The 17852-nt window shown below is 49.7% G+C and overlaps 1 protein-coding gene across 1 annotated transcript in view; it reads left to right on the top strand.

Annotated features, from left to right (window-relative positions):
* The window catches only part of LOC132836640 (spectrin beta chain, non-erythrocytic 4-like), a 197079-nt gene that overhangs the window by 12482 nt on the left and 166745 nt on the right, over positions 1 to 17852 (top strand). Inside the window, exons 7-11 of the mRNA XM_060856031.1 lie at positions 784 to 896; positions 2379 to 2566; positions 5427 to 5544; positions 8391 to 8549; positions 10304 to 10606. Coding sequence (XP_060712014.1) covers positions 784 to 896; positions 2379 to 2566; positions 5427 to 5544; positions 8391 to 8549; positions 10304 to 10606 — 881 coding nt within the window. The remainder of the gene's footprint in view (positions 1 to 783; positions 897 to 2378; positions 2567 to 5426; positions 5545 to 8390; positions 8550 to 10303; positions 10607 to 17852) is intronic.

The following is a 17852-nucleotide window of genomic DNA, read 5'->3' as shown; positions in this document are numbered from 1 at the left end:
GCTAACCCCATGCTGTCCCTGAGCTGGGAGTGTTTGATAGGGACAGTGTAGAGGGAGCTTCACTCTGTATCTAACCCCATGTTGACCCTGTCCTGGGAGTGTTTAATGGGAACAGTGTACAGGGAGCATCACTCTGTATCTAACTCTGTGCTATCCCTGTCCTGGGAGTGTTTGATGGGAACAGTGAAGAGGGAGCTTTACTCTGGATCTAACCCTGTGCTGTCCCTGTCCTGGGAGTGTTTGATGGGGACAGTGTAGAGGGGGGTTTACTCTGTATCTAACCCTGTGATTCCCTCGCCTGGGAGTGTTTGCTGGGAACAGTGTAGAGAGAGCTTTACTCTGTGTCTAACCCTGTGCTGTCCCTGTCCTGGGAGTGTTTAATGGGGACAGTGTAGAGGGGGGTTTACTCTATCTAACCCCCTACTGTCCCTGTCCTGGTAGTGTTTGATGGGGGACAGTGTAGAGAAACTTTACTCTGTATCTAACCCCGTGCTGTCCCTGTCCTGCGAGTATTTGGTGCAGGGACAGTGTAGAGGCAGCTTTACCTGTATCTAACCCCGTGCTGTCCCTGTCCTGGGAGTGTTTAATGGGTTCAGTTTCGAGGGAGCTTCACTCTGTATCTAACCCCATGCTGTCCCTGTCCTGGGAGTGTTTAATGGGTTCTGTATCTAACCCCGTGCTGTCCCTGTCCTGGGAGTATTTGATGGGGACAGTGTACAGAGTTGTTGTGGTTTTGTATAACCCTACATGTCTGATGTTGGAAATGTTGAATCGTTCTGTTAGATGTGAACATGGAGAATCCCGATGAGAAGTCTATTGTCACCTATGTGGTCTCCTATTACCATTACTTCTCCAAGATGAAGGCCCTTGCAGTGGAAGGGAAGAGGATTGGAAAGGTAAGAGATGACTTTGTGATAAAACAAGGCAGGCCAAAGAGTTATTTATTGAATCTTTATTTTATTTTTCTGTATTCCTTTCATGTGATGGAGCCTGATTGACTGTGTTAGCATTTATTTTCAATCCCTAATTGTCCAGAGAACAGTTAAGGTTCAATCCCATTGCTGTGGGTCTGGAGTCATGTGTAGGCCAGACAGGGTAAGGATGGCAGATATCCCTCCCTGCTGAAGGACATGACTGAATCAGTTGCGGGGTTGTGGCATCTCACTTTATCTCATGACGCCTCTTTGTCTGTCAACTGTATCTCTATGTGTACCTTGCTATCTCATCGTCTGTCACTGTATCCCATGCCTGTATCCTACTGCCTGTCTCCCACTGTCCCGCGCTGTCCCCTCGCTGTCCCACGCTGTCCCTCACTGTCTCCCACTATGCTTCACCGTCCCTCACCGTCCCTCACCGTCCCTCACCGTCCCCCACCGTCCCTCACCGTCCCCCACCGTCCCCCACTGCCCCTCACCTCCCCCTCACCTCTCCCCCACTGTCCCCCACTGTCCCCCACTGTACCTTATCATCCCTCACTGTTACACACTGTCTCCCCCTGTACCTTACCATCCCTCACTGTCTCCCATTTTCACCCACTGTCTCCCATTGTCCTTCACTGTCCCTTGCTGCCCCTCGCTGCCTCTCGCTGTCCCTCGCTGCCCTCCACTGTGTCTCACTGTCCTCTACTGTCTCCTGCTGTCATCCACTGTCCCTCACTGTCACTCATTGCCTACCATTATCCCTCACTATCTATGACTAGCCTTGACTGTCTCTCACAGTCTTGTAGAACCATAGAGTCCTTACATTGTGGATGCAGGCCATTTTGTCCATCGAGTCCACTTCGACTCTCCGAAGAGCATCTCCCCCAGACTCAGTCCCCTACCCTATCCCTGAAACCCTGCATTCCCCATAGCTAACCCATCTACCTGTACATCCCCGGACACAATGGGTAATTCCCCATGGCTGATCCACCCTAACCTGCACATCTTTGGACTGTGGTAGGGAACAGGAGCACTCGGAGTAAACCCACGCAGACACGTGGAGAATGTACAAGCTCTCCCTGTACGTGTTCCTCTGCCTGTCTGTATCGAACCCTGTGCTGTCCCTGTCCTGGAAGTGTTTGGGAACGATGTAGAAAACCAAGGTGCTCCTTCTAACCAGGCCACCTGGACACTCAGCCGTTCCCCACATCCTCCTAACATCTGCTTGTGGATTTGGCCATCCTGTAACTCACCTGCCCTGGTGAAAGTTTTGTGATTGGATATTCTTTGTGGCTCAAGTCCGGTCCCCTGTTTCTGTCTCTTTCTGCCTTTCGACCTCTCTTTGTTGCACTCACCCTCAAATCCTTCCTTCTGTGTCTCTCTCCCCGCCCCACCATTTCTCTCTTTCTCTTTCTTTCTCTCTCTCTCTCTCTCTCTCTCTCTTTCTTTCCCTGCCAGGTCCTGGACAAGGTACTGGAGATTGAACAGATTATCTCGAGATATGAAACGTTGGCATCTGAGCTGCTGGAATGGATTGAGCAAACCATCGCTCTGATCAGCAATCAACGCTTCGCAAACTCATTAACTGGTGTTCAACAGCAACTACAAGCCTTCACGAACTACTGCACTGTGGAGAAACCTCTAAAGTAGGCATTGAATGTGAGCCAAATGTGGGTGGCATGGTGGTTCAGTGGTTAGCACTGCTGCCTCACAGTGCCAGAGATCCGGGTTCAATTCCCACCTCAGGCATGTCTGTGTGGGTTTCCTCCCACAGTCCAAGGATGTGCAGGTCAGGTGGATTGGCCATGCTAAATTGCCTATAGGTACATTAGTCAGAGGGAAATGGGTCTAGGTGGGTCTCTCTTCAGAGGGTCGGTGTGGACTGGTTGGGCCGAAGGGCCTGTTTCCACACTAAGTAAGTAATCTAATCAAATACACTTACTGGGTCCTTCATAGGTACAGGTGATCTGTTAGTGTCAATAGAAAGAATGTTTCTTTATACGTTCAGGGCTGTTATTGATTAGAATCCCCATCTATTGCCCATCCCTAGTTGCCTTTGAGAAGGTGGTAATGGGAAGTCGTGAATGTGGTGCTGGAAAAGCACAGCAGGTCAGGTAGCATCCGAGGAGCAGGAGAATTGACGTTTCAGGCAAAAGCCCTTTTTGAACTATCGGTGTCTACACATTGTAGGTAGACCCTCAGTGCCCTCACAGGAAGAGTTCCAAGATTTTGACCTAGTAACAGTGGAAGGAACGGTGATACATTTCCAAGTCAGGGTGGTGAGTGGCTTGGAGGGACACTTGGAAGTGGCTGTGTTCCCAAGTATCTACTGCCCTTATCCTTTTAAGGGGTAGAGATTGTGGCTTTGGAAGATATTGTCAAGGAGCCTTAATTTCTGCATCTCTTGGATGGTACACGCTGCTGCCACTGAGTGTTATTGGTGGAGGGAGTGGAAGTTTGTGGATGTGGTGAAAGTGAGGACTGCAAATGCTGGAGATCAGAGCTGAAAATGTGTTGCTGGAAAAGCGCAGCAGGTCAGGCAGCATCCAAAGAGCAGGATAATCGACGTTTTGGGCATGAGCCCTTCTTCAGGAATTCCTGAGGAAGGGCTATGCCCGAAACATTGATTCTCCTGCTCTTTGGATGCTGCCTGACCTGCTGCACTTTTCCAGCAACACATTTTCAGCTTTGTGGATGTGGTGCCAATCAAGCGGGGGCTGCTTTGTCCTGGATGGTTTTGAGTTCTTGTGTGTTGTTGAAGCTGCCCCCATCTACCCTCCAAAGAGCATCCCATCCAGACCCACTTCTCGACCCTATCCTTGTAACTTTGCATTCCTCATGGCCAATCCACCTAACCTGTACATCTTTGGACTGTGAGGTGAAACCAGAGCATCCAGAGGAAACCCATACTGACTTGGGGAGAATGTGCAAACTCCAAACAGTTGCTCAAGGCTGGATTCAAACCCAGGTGCTTGACGCTGTGAGGCAGCAGTGCTAACCACTGAGCCACCATAAAACTCTCATTCCCTGCCTGAGATGGCAGACAGGCTTTGGGGAGTCAGGAGGGAAGTTAGTCACCACAGTATTCCTTGCCTCTGACCTGCTGTTGTAGACACTATGTTAATGTTGGTGGTCCCGTTCAGTTTCTGGTCAATAATAATCCTCAGGATGTTGAAAGTGGGGAATTTGTTATAATCCCAACTGATGTTAATATTGGACCAATCATATCCCAGAGTGAAAGCTAGCTAGATGGGCGATACATGTCACTTCCAGCTTTGTTTACTATGGGATTCAAATCACTGAACATATTCACAAGAGGCTCCAAATGTACTTTGAACAAAGAACATAAAATTGTATTACACAGGAGAAAACAATATTGGACAATATAAAAACTGTTTGAAATGATCTAATTACAAATAGCAGAGAGAAAGATCCAATCTTTCACCCCAATAACAACCCCACAGAAACCCGAACCTCGTTGAGTGGTCAACTCGGTATCCATGCTGAAGCTCTTTGTTCAGCTATCACGGTCAAAAATCAGTCCCTTTTTGGCAAATTAGTACATTCATCCTGCCTTTGGCCGGGTCCCCAACCTCTGATCCGAGTTTTCCCCCTGACCCCGTTCCAGGCCGCGATGGGAATTGAGTCCCGAGTCTTGGGCTCACCAGTGGTGATGCTGTCCCTACCTCCCCTTGCACTGTGACCAGGCGATCGGAATTGGTGCCATTACCTGGACAATCGGTGGCCCAAAGTCAATGAGATTCCAGCCGAGGTAATGGGTTCTTGGTTTGCACACCTGAATGCCCTGCCTTGTAACCCTGCCTCAGAGCCAGGACTGATTCCAGATTCTCAGCCCCAGCTCGGAACCGACCATACCCCTATCTTCGCAACAGTCTGAGATGAAGCCACACTGCTCGTAATATTTGTTCCCAAGAAGGTACACAAACCTGCATTGTAGCTAAGATTCTGTACTCACCTCCCTGACATCCCAGTCTCAGCTTGTCTGCTGCTGTAATCCTCGCCCTGTTGCCTCCAAATTATTGGAACACATTCCAGGCTGCTCTTCCACATCGAGGCATTCCAAACCTCCGCTCCCTGTGTTTTACTCACCGTGAGATCTGTTCCACAGTGCTCCCACGTTGACCAGTGTTGGATTCCTGTCAGACAACACATTGAATTTGAAATCCGCTTCTCGTTTATCCAAACCCACCCTGTCTCTGCAGCCCCATGTCCCTCTGAGACGTCCCCCAATTCAGGATGCATGCTCATTCTGAAGGCTGCGATTTCCTTTCCCGAGCTCTGGAACCCCGTCTCTCAATCTCTCCGACTTCCTGAGTTTTCAGACAAGCATCAAACCGTGTCCCTCTGCCGGAACGTTCGGACACCCTGCCTCGGAGCTGTTCAGGTGACTCGGCGTCAGACTGCAATTGAATGTCAGGTGCCTTGGGATGTTACATTGTGTAACAGGTGCAACATCACTGGGAGTTCTTGTTGATTTCCTTTCAGGTTTGAGGAGAAGGGGAATCTGGAGGTTCTCCTCTTCACCATCCAGAGTAAACTTCGAGCGAACAACCAAAAGCTGTACGTACCCCGTGAAGGCAAACTGATCTCTGATATCAACAGGGTGAGTGATCATTGAGGACACTCCGTTTCCTTTTCACAGCATTGACTGAGCAAGGGCTCACTGACTCGATCCCCGTTTCCCAAAGTAACACACGAGGTGTCCCTAACCCTGTTACTCACAGTCACACACGGGGTGTCCCTCTCATTGTTACCCACAGTAACACACGGGGTGTCCCTGTCACTGTAACCCACAGTAACATACAGGGTGTCCCTCTCCCTGTTACCCACAGTAACACACAGGGTGTCCCTCTCATTGTTACCCACAGTAACACACAGGGTGTCCCTGTCACTTACCCACAGTAACACACAGGGTGTCCCTGTCACTTACCCATAGTAACACATAGGGTGTCCCTATCCCTGTTACCCACAGTAACACTCGGGCCGTCCCTGTCACTGTTGCCCACAGTAACATACAGAGTGTCCCTGTGACTGTTACTCACAGTAATACACAGGGTGTCCCTGTCACTGTTACCCACAGTAATATACGAGATATCCCTGTCTCGGTTACCCACAGTAACAGGGGGGGTGTCCCTATTCCTGTTACCCACAGTAACACTCGGTGTGTCCCTTTCCCTGTTACCCTCAGTAACACTCGGTGTGTCCCTTTCCCTGTTACCCTCAGTAACACTCGGTGTGTCCCTGTCCCTATTACCCACAGTAACACACGGGGTGTCCATGTCACTGTTACCCACAGTAACACACGGGGTGTCCCTGTCACTGTTACCCATAGTCACACACGGGGTGACCCTGTCACTGTTACCCACAGTCACACACGGGGTGTCCCTCTCCCTGTTACCTACAGTAACACACGGGGTGTCCCTATCCCTGTTACCCACAGTAACACTCAGGGTGTCCCTTTCCCTGTTACCCACGGTAACACATGGGGTATCGCTGTCCCTGTTCCACAGTCACACACGGGGTGTCTCTGTCCCTGTTACCCACAGTCACACACGGGGTGTCTCTGTCCCTGTTACCCACAGTAACACACAGGGTGTCCCTATACCTTTTACCGACAGTTACACACGGGGTGACCCTGTCCCTATTACCCACAGTAACACACGGGGTGTCCATGTCACTGTTACCCACAGTAACACACGGGGTGTCCATGTCACTGTTACCCACAGTAACACACAGGGTGACCCTGTCACTGTTACCCACAGTCACACACGGGGTGACCCTGTCACAGTTACCCACGGTCACAAACGGGGTGTCCCTGTCACTGTTTCCCACAGTCACACACGTGGGTGACCCTGTCACAGTTACCCACAGTAACACACGGGGTGTACCTCTCCCTGTTACCCACAGTAACACATGGGGCATCCCTATCCCTGTTAGCCACAGTAACACACGGGATGACCCTGTCACTGTTATTCACAGTAACACACGTGCTGTAACTCTCCCTGTTACCCACAGTAACACACGGGGTGTCCCTGTCACTTTTACACACAGTAACACACGGGGTGTCCCTACCCCTGTTATCCACAGTAACGCACAGGGTGTCCCTGTCACTGTTACCCACAGTAACATTCGGGGTGTTGCTTTCCCTGTTACCCACAATAACACATGGGGTGTCCCTTTCCCTGTTACCCACAGTAACACACGTGGTGTCCCTGTCCCTGTTACCCACAGTATCACACGTGGTGTCCCTGTCCCTGTCCCTGTTACCCACAGTAACACACGTGGTGTCCCTGTCCCTGTTACCCACAGTAACACACGTGGTGTCCCTGTCCCTGTTACCCACAGTATCACACGTGGTGTCCCTGTCCCTGTCCCTGTTACCCACAGTAACACACGTGGTGTCCCTGTCCCTGTTACCCACAGTAACACACGGGGTGACCCTGTCACTGTTACCCACAGTAACACACGGGGTGACCCTGTCACGGTTACCCACAGTAACACACGGGGTGACCCTGTCACTGTTACCCACAGTAACACACGGGGTGACCCTGTCACGGTTACCCACAGTAACACACGGGGTGTCCCTGTCACGGTTACCCACAGTAACACACGGGGTGACCCTGTCACGGTTACCCACAGTAACACACGGGGTGTCCCTGTCACTGTTATCAATTTTTAGAAAATGGCTGACTGCAGACCCCACTGTTCTTGTGAATGATGTTTGTTCTGTTGAGTTTATGACTGTGTTTGTCGAGGCCACTAGCATTGTTCACCATATTGACAGATGAAAGACTGTGCAAGGTTTAATTTAGTTTATCCGAATTTTGTTCAGAACTAAATTCAATTCTCCCCTGAATGGAGTTCACAGCAGTTCCGGAAAGTTCTGGGATGTTCCGGGAAGCAGTCTCCTCACTGTTAGGGTTTTGTTTCTGAATTTCCAAACCAGCAGAGTCTGCTCCAAAAGCTGCTGTTGATGAGAACCGAGGGGGTTTCAGGTCTTGATCTGTGAGAATTTGAGCAGACTGTCACTCTCCCTTGGTCCATCACACTGTCTCTCTCTCTCTCTCTCTCTCTCTCTCACACACATTGTGTTTGTTATTGTCTCTCACTGTGTTTCTTACTCTCTCTCTCTCTCTCTCATTGTCTCTCTCACGCTCACCGTGTTTATCACCCTTACTATCCTCTCTTGTCTCTCTGTCTGTCTGTCTATCTCTCTCTCTGACTCTTTCACTGTGGCTGGCTCTTTCACTGTCTCTTTTTGTCTCTCTCTGACTGTATTTCTCATTATCTCTGTCCCATGCATTCTTTTTGTCTCTTTCCCTCACTATCTCTCTCGCTACCTATCATGACCAGTCCCACTGTTTCCCACTCCCTCTCGGCAGTAATAGCACCTCCTGCTGGTGCTGATCTCTGTCTCACTTGTGTCCTGTTGTTGTTCTTCCTCCTGAGGCCTGGGAGAGACTGGAGAAGGCGGAGCATGAGCGTGAGGTGGCGTTGCGGAATGAGCTAATTCGGCAGGAGAAGCTCGAGCAATTGGCTCATCGGTTTGACCACAAGGCTGCCATGCGGGAGACCTGGCTGAACGAGAACCAGCGGCTCATCTCCCAGGTGGGATTCCTTGCCCTTCGGACCACCCGAACCCCTGTCCCCTGCTCCTTCTCCATCACCCTGTAACAGTGCTCCCCCTTTCCGATCCTGACCTTAATCACTGTGGAAATATCATTGCTGGAGCTGACATCACCAACCTTCCAGCAGCACCTTTCCAATCGATGCGCTGTGACAGGAAGAAATTCTCCTCATCTCTCACATGAGGGTTTTCTAATGACCTTAAATCTCCGTTCACTGCTCCGTGCCCTTGCTGGAAGGTTACAAAACCCTTCATCATTCTGCATGACATTTACCAAAGCTACCCTTCTGGGCTTTAATGAGAACGTTCACCAGCCTCTCAACATTTATTTATATTCATTCATGGCATGTGGGCATCGCTGGCTGGGCCCAGTATTTATTACCCCATCCCTAGTTGCCCCCTTGACAAGGTGAGGGTGAGCTGCCTTCTTGAACCGCTGCAGTACTCCTGCTGTGGGTAGATCTTAGGGAAGGAATTCCAGGATTTTGACCCAGCGGCAGCGAAGGAATGGAGATGTATTTCCAAGTCAGGATGGTGAGTGGTTCGGAGGGGAACATTTACTTGATGAAGGTGACAGTGAGGTGGTAATGTCACTGGATTGGTAATCAAGGAATGATGCTCTGTGAACATGAGCTGTCATGACATATGGTGGAATTTGAATTCAGTAAAAATTAAAATGTTGGCCTAATGTTAACCAGTGTCAATTATCATTAGAAAAAAAAATCTGGTTCACTAACTCCCTTTAGGGAGGGAAACCTGCTTTACCTGGTCTGGTGTACGTGACTCCAGTCCCACAGCAATGAGGTTGCATCTTAACTGCGCCCTGGGCATTAAATGCTGGTCTGGCCATCCTGTGGGTAAGAACTAAAAGCAGGAGTAGGCCATTCAGCCCCTTGAGCCTGCTCTCCGATCATGGCTGATCTCAGCTTGGCTTCAGCTCCACTTTCCTGCCCTGCTCTCCATCACCCTTCAATCCCTAACTGATTTAAAATCTCCTCCTTGAATGTATTCTCTGTTCCAGATGATGTACATTAAAAAGAAACTGATCACCTATCATTCAAGTGAATCTTTTTGAAGGGTTCCTTGCTGATGTATTCTCCCTCTGTTTCTGATCTGTGTTCATCTAACCCAAACCCCAACCTGTCCTGTCCCTTGTAAAGTTTTGTACCATTACCACAGCCTCCCCCATCCCAAGACCTCTCTGCACCTGCACTCTCGTTCTGACTGGACCATCTGGTTAATAGTGGCCCTCCTCATCGAGACACTGAGGAATGTTCGAGAACGGCTCCCACTCACACCTTTCTAACTCTGCTACCCTGCAAGGATGGATCTGTTGGGAAGTCTTCTTTTCCTTCGCTATTCTTTCACGGGGTGTGGGTGTGGCTAGCTAGGCCCAGTATTTATTACCCATCCCTAATCGCCCTGAGGGCAGTTAAGTGTCAATCACGTTGCTATGGGCCTGTAGTCACATGTTGGCCAGACCAGGTATGATTTCCTTCCCTAAAGAATATTGATGGGTTTTTGCGACAATCACCAGTGATCATTATTAGTTAATTAATACTAATTTTTAAAAAAATTAAATTCATATTTCACCATTTGCCCTCATGAGATTTGAACCTGTGTCCCTCAAGGATTACCCTGGGGCTCTGGATTGCCAGCCCAGTGATATTACCACTTGCCCACGCGCTGCCCTTACAAAGCTGCTTTCTGTAATCCTCTTCAATTCTCCCCTCAGGATAATTTTGGTTACGATCTCCCTGCGGTTGAGGCAGCGATGAAGAAACACGAGGCGATTGAGGCGGATGTGTCGTCATACAAGGAGCGAGTGCAGGTCATCACTGAGCTGGCTCTGGAGCTGGACTCGGAGAATTACTACGACATCAGGCGCATCACTGCTCAGAAAGATAACATTCTGCGGCTGTGGGGCTTCCTGGAGGAGACGCTGGCCGCTCGCAGGGCTCGGCTCGAACTCAACCTCTCGCTGCAGAAGACCTTCCAGGAGATGGTTCACATGATTGACTGGATGGAGGAGATGCAGGTGAGGAGGGCACTGCGTATATTCCCGACCATTGACCTTGTCCCTCCCCTATTCTCACCCCAAATCCCATCACTCCCCTCCCTGTTTCTCAGCGTCCTGTTTACTGTTCCCGATGCCTCTCTCTCATCTCAGACTCCGCCCCTCCCCTCCCAAACTCCACCCTTACCCCATCGCCCGTCCACTCCCACTTCCTGTTTTCCTATGTCTTGTTTCCTGACACCCTCTCCCATCTCAGTTTCAGCCTCCCCCATCAAACTCCACTTTACCCTCATCTCCCAACCACACCCACTCCCTGTTTTCCAATGTCCTGTTTCCCATTCCCTCCCAACTCCCTGTTACCTCCCTCCTATCCCAAGCTCATCCCCCCCTCCACCCTCAGCCCTGCCACCCCCAATCCCAGCCCACAGCAGCCTGCATTTATAGAGTCATAGAGATGTACAACATGGAAACAGACCCTTTGGTCCAACCCGTCCATGCCGATCAGATATCCCAACCCAATCTAGCCCCACCTGCCAGCACCCAGCCAATATCCCTCCAAACTCTTCCTATTCATATACCCATCCAAATGCCTCTTAAATGTTGCAATTGTACTAGCCTCCACCACATCCTGTGGCAGCTCATTCCATACACGTCTCACCCTCTGTGTGAAAAAGTTGCCCCTGAGGTCTCTTTTATATCTTTCCCCTCTCACCCTAAACCTATGCTCTCTAGTTCTGGACTCCCCAACCCCAGGGAAAAGACTTTGTCTATTTATCCTGTCCATACCCCTCATAATTTTGTAAACCTCTATAAGGTCACCCCTCAGCCTCCGACGCTCCAGGGAAAACAGCCCCGGCCTGTTCAGCCTCTCCCTGTAGCTCAGGTCCTCCAATCCTGGCAACATCTTTGTAAATCTTTTCTGAACCCTTTCAAGTTTCACAACATCTTTCCGATAGGATGGAGACCAGAATTGCACGCAATATTCCAACAGTGGCCTAACCAATGTCCTGTACAGCTGCAACATGACCTTCCAACTCCTGTACTCAATACTCTGACCAATAAAGGAAAGCATACCAAACGCCTTCTTCACTATCCTATCTACCTGCGACTCCACTTTCAAGGAGCTATGAACCTGCGCTCCAAGGTCTCTTTGTTCATCAACACTCCCTAGGACCTTACCATTAAGTGTATAAGTCCTGCTAAGGTTTGCTTTCCCAAAATGCAGCACCTCGCATTTATCTGAATTAAACTCCATCTGCCACTTCTCAGCCCATTGGCTCATCTGGTCCAGATCCTGCTGTAATCTGAGGTAACCCTCTTCGTTGTCCACTACATCTCCAATTTTAGTGTCATCTGCAAACTTACTAACTGTACCCCTTATGCTCGCATCCAAATCATTGATGTAAATGACAAAAAGTAGAGGACCCAGCACCGATCCTTGTGGCACTCCACTGGTCACAGGCCTCCAGTCTGAAAAACAACTCTCCACCACCGCCCTCTGTCTTCTACCTTTGAACCAGTTCTGTATCCAAATGGCTAGTTCTCCCTGTATTCCATGAAATCTAACCTTGCTAATCAGTTTCCCATGGGGAACCTTGTCAAACACCTTACTGAAGTCCATATAGATCACATCTACTGCGCTGCCCTCATCAATCTTCTTTGTTACTTCTTCAAAAAACTCAATCAAGTTTGTGAGAAATGATTTCCCACGCACAAAGCCATGTTGACTATCCCTAATCAGTCCTTGCCTTTCCAAATACATGTACATCCTGTCCCTCAGGATTCCCTCCAACAACTTGCCCACCACCGAGGTCAGGCTCACCGGTCTGTAGTTTCCTGGCTTGTCTTTACTGCCCTTCTTAAACGGTGGCACCACGTTAGCCAAACTCCGGTCTTCCGGCACCTCACCTGTGACTATCGATGATACAAATATCTCAGCAAGAGGCCCAGCAATCACTTCTCTAGCTTCCCACAGAGTTCTTGGGTACACCTGATCAGGTCCTGGGGATTTATCCATCTTTAACCGTTTCAAGACATCCAGCACTTCCTCCTCTGTAACCTGGACATTTTGCAAGATGTCACCATCTATTTCCCTACAGTCTATATCTTCCATATCCTTTTCCACAGTAAATACTGATGCAAAATATTCATTTAGTATCTCCCCCATATTCTGTGGCTCCACACAAAGGCTGCCTTGCTGATTTTTGAGGGGCCCTATTCTCTTCCTAGTTACCCTTTTGTCCTTAATATATTTGTAAAAACCTTTTGGATTCTCCAAAATTCTATTTGCCAAAGCTATCTCGTGTCCCTGTTTTGCCCTCCTGATTTCCCTCTTAAGTATACTCCTACTTTCTTTATACTCTTCTAAGGATTCAATCGATCTATCCTGTCTGTACCTGACATATGCTTCCTTCTTTTTCTTAACCAAACCCTCAATTTCTTCAGTCATCCAGCATTCCCTATAGCTACCAGCCTTCCCTTTCACCTTGACAGGAATATACTTTCTCTGGATTCTTGTTATTTTCCAGCCGTCCCTTTACCTGCGAACATCTGCCTCCAATCAGTTTTCAAAAGTTCTTGCCTAATACCATCAAAATTGGTCTTTCTCCAATTTAGAACTTCAACCTTTAGATCTAGTCTATCCTTTTCCATCACTATTTTAAAATGAATAGAATTATGGTCGCTCGTTCCAAAGTGCTCCCTCACTGACACCTCAGTCACCTGCCCTGCCTTATTTCACAAGAGTAGGTCAAGTTTTGCACCTTCTCTAGTAGGTACATCCACATACTGAATCAGAAAATTGTCTTGCATTGAAATAAATGCAGTTTAATTTATTAGTCCTACCTTGTCCCAGCCTGCGCTGACTGTTTGACTCACTTCTGTTCTCAGCTGTATCTGTCTCAAATCGATCTCTTTCCTCACTATCTCCCTGGGTCCCACTCCTCCCCCCCCACCACCTTACTGGTTTAAATCCTCCCAAGCAGTTCTAGCAAATTTCCCTGCCAGTATATTAGTCCTCTTCCAATTTAGGTACAATCTGTCCTTCTTGTACATGTCACTTCTACCCCAAAAGAGATTCCAATGATCCAAAAATGTGAATCCTTCTCCCATACACCAGCTCCTTAGCCAAGCATTCATCTGCTCTATCCTCCTATTCCTGCCCTCACTAGCTCATAGCACTGGGAGTAATCCAGATATTACTACCCTTGAGGACCTCCTTTTAAAATTTCTGCCTAACTCTCTGTAATCTCCATTCAGAGTCTCGACCTTTTCCCTTCCAGTGTCGTTGTATCCAATGTGGACAATGACCTCCTGCTGGCTCCTCTCCCCCGTGAGAACATTCTGCACCCTCCCTGAGACATCCTTGACCCTGGCACCAGGGAAACAACACACCATTCTGCTTTTTCTCTGCTGGCCACAGAAACGTCTGTCTGTACCTCTGACTACAGAATCCCCTAACACAATTGATCTCTTGGGAAGCCGACGTACCCCTCATTGCATTAGAGCCAGTCTCAATACCTGAAACTTAGCTGTTTATGCTACATTCCCCTGAGAATCCATCACCCCTACATTTTCCAAAACAGCATATCTGTTTGAAATGGGTACATCCACAAAAGACTCCTGTCCTAGGTACCGACCTCTTTCACCCTTCCTGGAGTTAACCCATCTATGTGACTGTATCTGAGACTTTCCCCCCTTCCTATAACTGCCATCCATCACATACTGTTGCTGTTGCAAATTCCTCATCGCTTCTATCTGTCTCTCCAACCGATCCACTCGATCTGATAAGATTTGCATCCAACAGCATTTATGGCAGATATAATCTGCAGTAACCCTTAAACTCTCTTTAAACTCCCACATCTGACAAGAAGTACATATCACTGCAAAGGCCATTTTTGCTCCTTTACAATTTACAGACCCAGAAAATAACACCGTCACATTCCTCTAGAAATACTGCCCCAGATTAAATTAATAGCTATGGCTTATATTTTAAGTTTAATCAAGAGACTTATCTCCAAAAACATATAATCAAGAAAGAACCCACTGTTCTCACTACTGCAGCCTTTCTCTTGGACAGACTTAAAACAACAATGAACTTATCTGATTCTGTGCTGTGAACTTCGCCCAACAGTTCCTCCAAGATTAGTTGTGAATTTCACTGTTTGTTAATTTTCCCAGATGCACTCCGATGTCTAACGATACACGAAATCAAACAGCAAAGGCAGTAACTGTGCAGGTTCTCTTCTTTAGCACTTTTCTTTTAAAGCAACACACCAATGTATTCACTGGAGCAGTAATCACAGAAAGGGTGAAGGGACTCAGTCAGGTGACCAGGAGCCGGCCAAAGGCATGGGTTTAATGAGGAGAGACAGGCAAAGGGATTTAAAATCTGATTGAAGATTTGTAGCTCGGGTATCCGTTGTTGTGGTTCTGCTCGCCGAGCTGGAAGTTTTTGCAGCAAAAACTTCCAGCTCGGCAAGCAGAACCACAACAACAGGCAAAGGGAGATATGGAGGTCTAGGAAGACTATACCAGTGGAGTAGTGGGAAAGGCACCAGCCGAGTAATCCTGAGGGCCTCGCTCATACTCTGAGACCATGGTTTAAATCCATAATCGGATGCTGGTGGGATTTAAATTTGACATCAAAAGTGTAAAGTTAGTCTTGAAAATGGTGACCATGATGACTAAGTAAAAAATGAGGTCTGCAGATGCTGGAGATCACAGCTGAAAATGTGTTGCTGGTCAAAGCACAGCAGGCCAGGCAGCATCTCAGGAATAGAGAATTCGACGTTTCGAGCATAAGCCCTTCATCAGGAATGAGAGAGAGTAGCCAAGCAGGCTAAGATAAAAGGTAGGGAGGAGGGACTTGGGGGAGGGGCGATGGAGGTGGGATAGGTGGAAGGAGGTCAAGGTGAGGGTGATAGGCCGGAGTGGGGTGGGGGCGGAGAGGTCAGGAAGAGGATTGCAGGTTAGGAGGGCGGTGCTGAGTTGAGGGAACCGACTGAGACAAGGTGGGGGGAGGGGAAATGAGGAAACTGGAGAAATCTGAATTCATACCTTGTGGTTGGAGGGTTCCCAGGCGGAAGATGAGGCGCTCCTCCTCCAGCCGTCATGTTGTTATGTTCTGCCGGTGGAGGAGTCCAAGGACCTGCATGTCCTCGGTGGAGTGGGAGGGGGAGTTAAAGTGTTGAGCCACGGGGTGGTTGGGTTGGTTGGTCCGGGCGTCCCAGAGGTGTTCTCTGAAGTGTTCCGCAAGTAAGCGGCCTGTCTCACCAATATAGAGGAGGCCACATCGGGTGCAGCGGATGCAATAGATGATGTGTGTGGAGGTACAGGTGAACTTGTGGCAGATATGGAAGGATCCCTTGGGGCCTTGGAGGGAAGTGAGTGTGGAGGTGTGGGCGCAAGTTTTACATTTCCTGCGGTTGCAGGGGAAGGTGCCGGGGGTGGAGGTTGGGTTGGTGGGGGGTGTGGATCTGACGAGGGAGTCACGAAGGGAGTGGTCCTTGCGGAACGCTGATAGGGGAGGGGAGGGAAATATATCCTTGGTGGTGGAAATGACGGCGGATGATACGTTGTATGCGGAGGTTGGTGGGGTGGTAGGTGAGAACCAGTGGGGTTCTGTCTTGGTGGCGGTTGGAGGAGCGGGGCTCAAGGGCGGAGGAGCGGGAAGTGGAGGAGATGCGGTGGAGGGCATCGTCAATCACGTCTAGGGGGAATCTGCGGTCCTTGAAGAAGGAGGCCATCTGGGCTGTGCGGTGTTGGAACTGGTCCTCCTGGGAGCAGATGCGGCGGAGACGAAGGAATTGGGAATATGGGATGGCGTTTTTGCAGGGGGCAGGGTGGGAGGAGGTGTAGTCTAGGTAGCTGTGGGAGTCAGTCAGTTTATAATAGATGTCTGTGTTGAGTCGGTCGCCCGAGATAGAGATGGAAAGGTCTAGGAAGGGGAGGGAGGAGTCTGAGACAGTCCAGGTGAATTTCAGGTCGGGATGGAAGGTGTTAGTAAAGTTGATGAACTGTTCAACCTCCTCGTGGGAGCACGAGGCAGCGCCGGCCCTGCCCCGGCCGACCCATTGTCTCAGCCTGCTCCTGCCCCACCGAACTCATCTCCTAATACCTCGACACGGTCCTGTCCCCTTTAGTCCAAGAACTCCCCACCTACGTTCGGGACACCACCCAAGCCCTCCACCTCCTCCAGGATTTTCGCTTCCCCGGTCCCCAACGCCTTATTTTCCCTATGGACATCCAGTCCCTGTACACCTCCAACCCCCATCACAAAGGACTCAAAGCCCTCCGCTTCTTCCTTTCCCGCCGCACCAACCAGTACCCTTCCACTGACACCCTCCTTCGACTGACTGAACTGGTCCTTACCCTGAATAACTTCTCTTTTCAATCCTCCCACTTCCTCCAAACTAAAGGAGTTGCCATGGGCACCCGCATGGGCCCCAGCTATGCCTGCCTCTTCGTAGGATATGTGGAACAGTACATCTTCCGCAACTACACTGGCACCACCCCCCACCTTTTCCTCCGCTACATCGATGACTGTATCGGCGCTGCCTCGTGCTCCCACGAGGAGGTTGAACAGTTCATCAACTTTACTAACAACTTCCATCCTGACCTGAAATTCACCTGGACTGTCTCAGACTCCTCCCTCCCCTTCCTAGACCTTTCCATCTCTATCTCGGGCGACCGACTCAACACAGACATCTATTATAAACCGACTGACTCCCACAGCTACCTGGACTACACCTCCTCCCACCCTGCCCCCTGCAAAAACGCCATCCCATATTCCCAATTCCTTCGTCTCCGCCGCATCTGCACCCAGGAGGACCAATTCCAACACCGCACAGCCCAGATGGCCTCCTTCTTCAAAGACCGCAGATTCCCCCCAGACGTGATCGACGATGCCCTCCACCGCATCTCCTCCACTTCCCGCTCCTCCGCCCTTGAGCCCCGCTCCTCCAACCGCCACCAAGACAGAACCCCACTGGTTCTCACCTACCACCCCACCAATCTCCGCATACAATGTATCATCCGCCGTCATTTCCGCCACCTCCAAACGGACCCCACCACCAAGGATATATTTCCCTCCCCTCCCCTATCAGCGTTCCGCAAGGACCACTCCCTTCGTGACTCCCTCGTCAGATCCACACCCCCCACCAACCCAACCTCCACCCCCGGCACCTTCCCCTGCAACCGCAGGAAATGTAAAACTTGCGCCCACACCTCCACACTCACTTCCCTCCAAGGCCCCAAGGGATCCTTC

Source organism: Hemiscyllium ocellatum, chromosome 47, assembly GCF_020745735.1.
Source record: "Hemiscyllium ocellatum isolate sHemOce1 chromosome 47, sHemOce1.pat.X.cur, whole genome shotgun sequence".
Classification (NCBI taxonomy): Eukaryota; Metazoa; Chordata; class Chondrichthyes; order Orectolobiformes; family Hemiscylliidae; genus Hemiscyllium; species Hemiscyllium ocellatum.
Note: the sequence above shows the minus strand (reverse complement) of the source record. Positions and strands in the feature narration are given on the sequence as shown.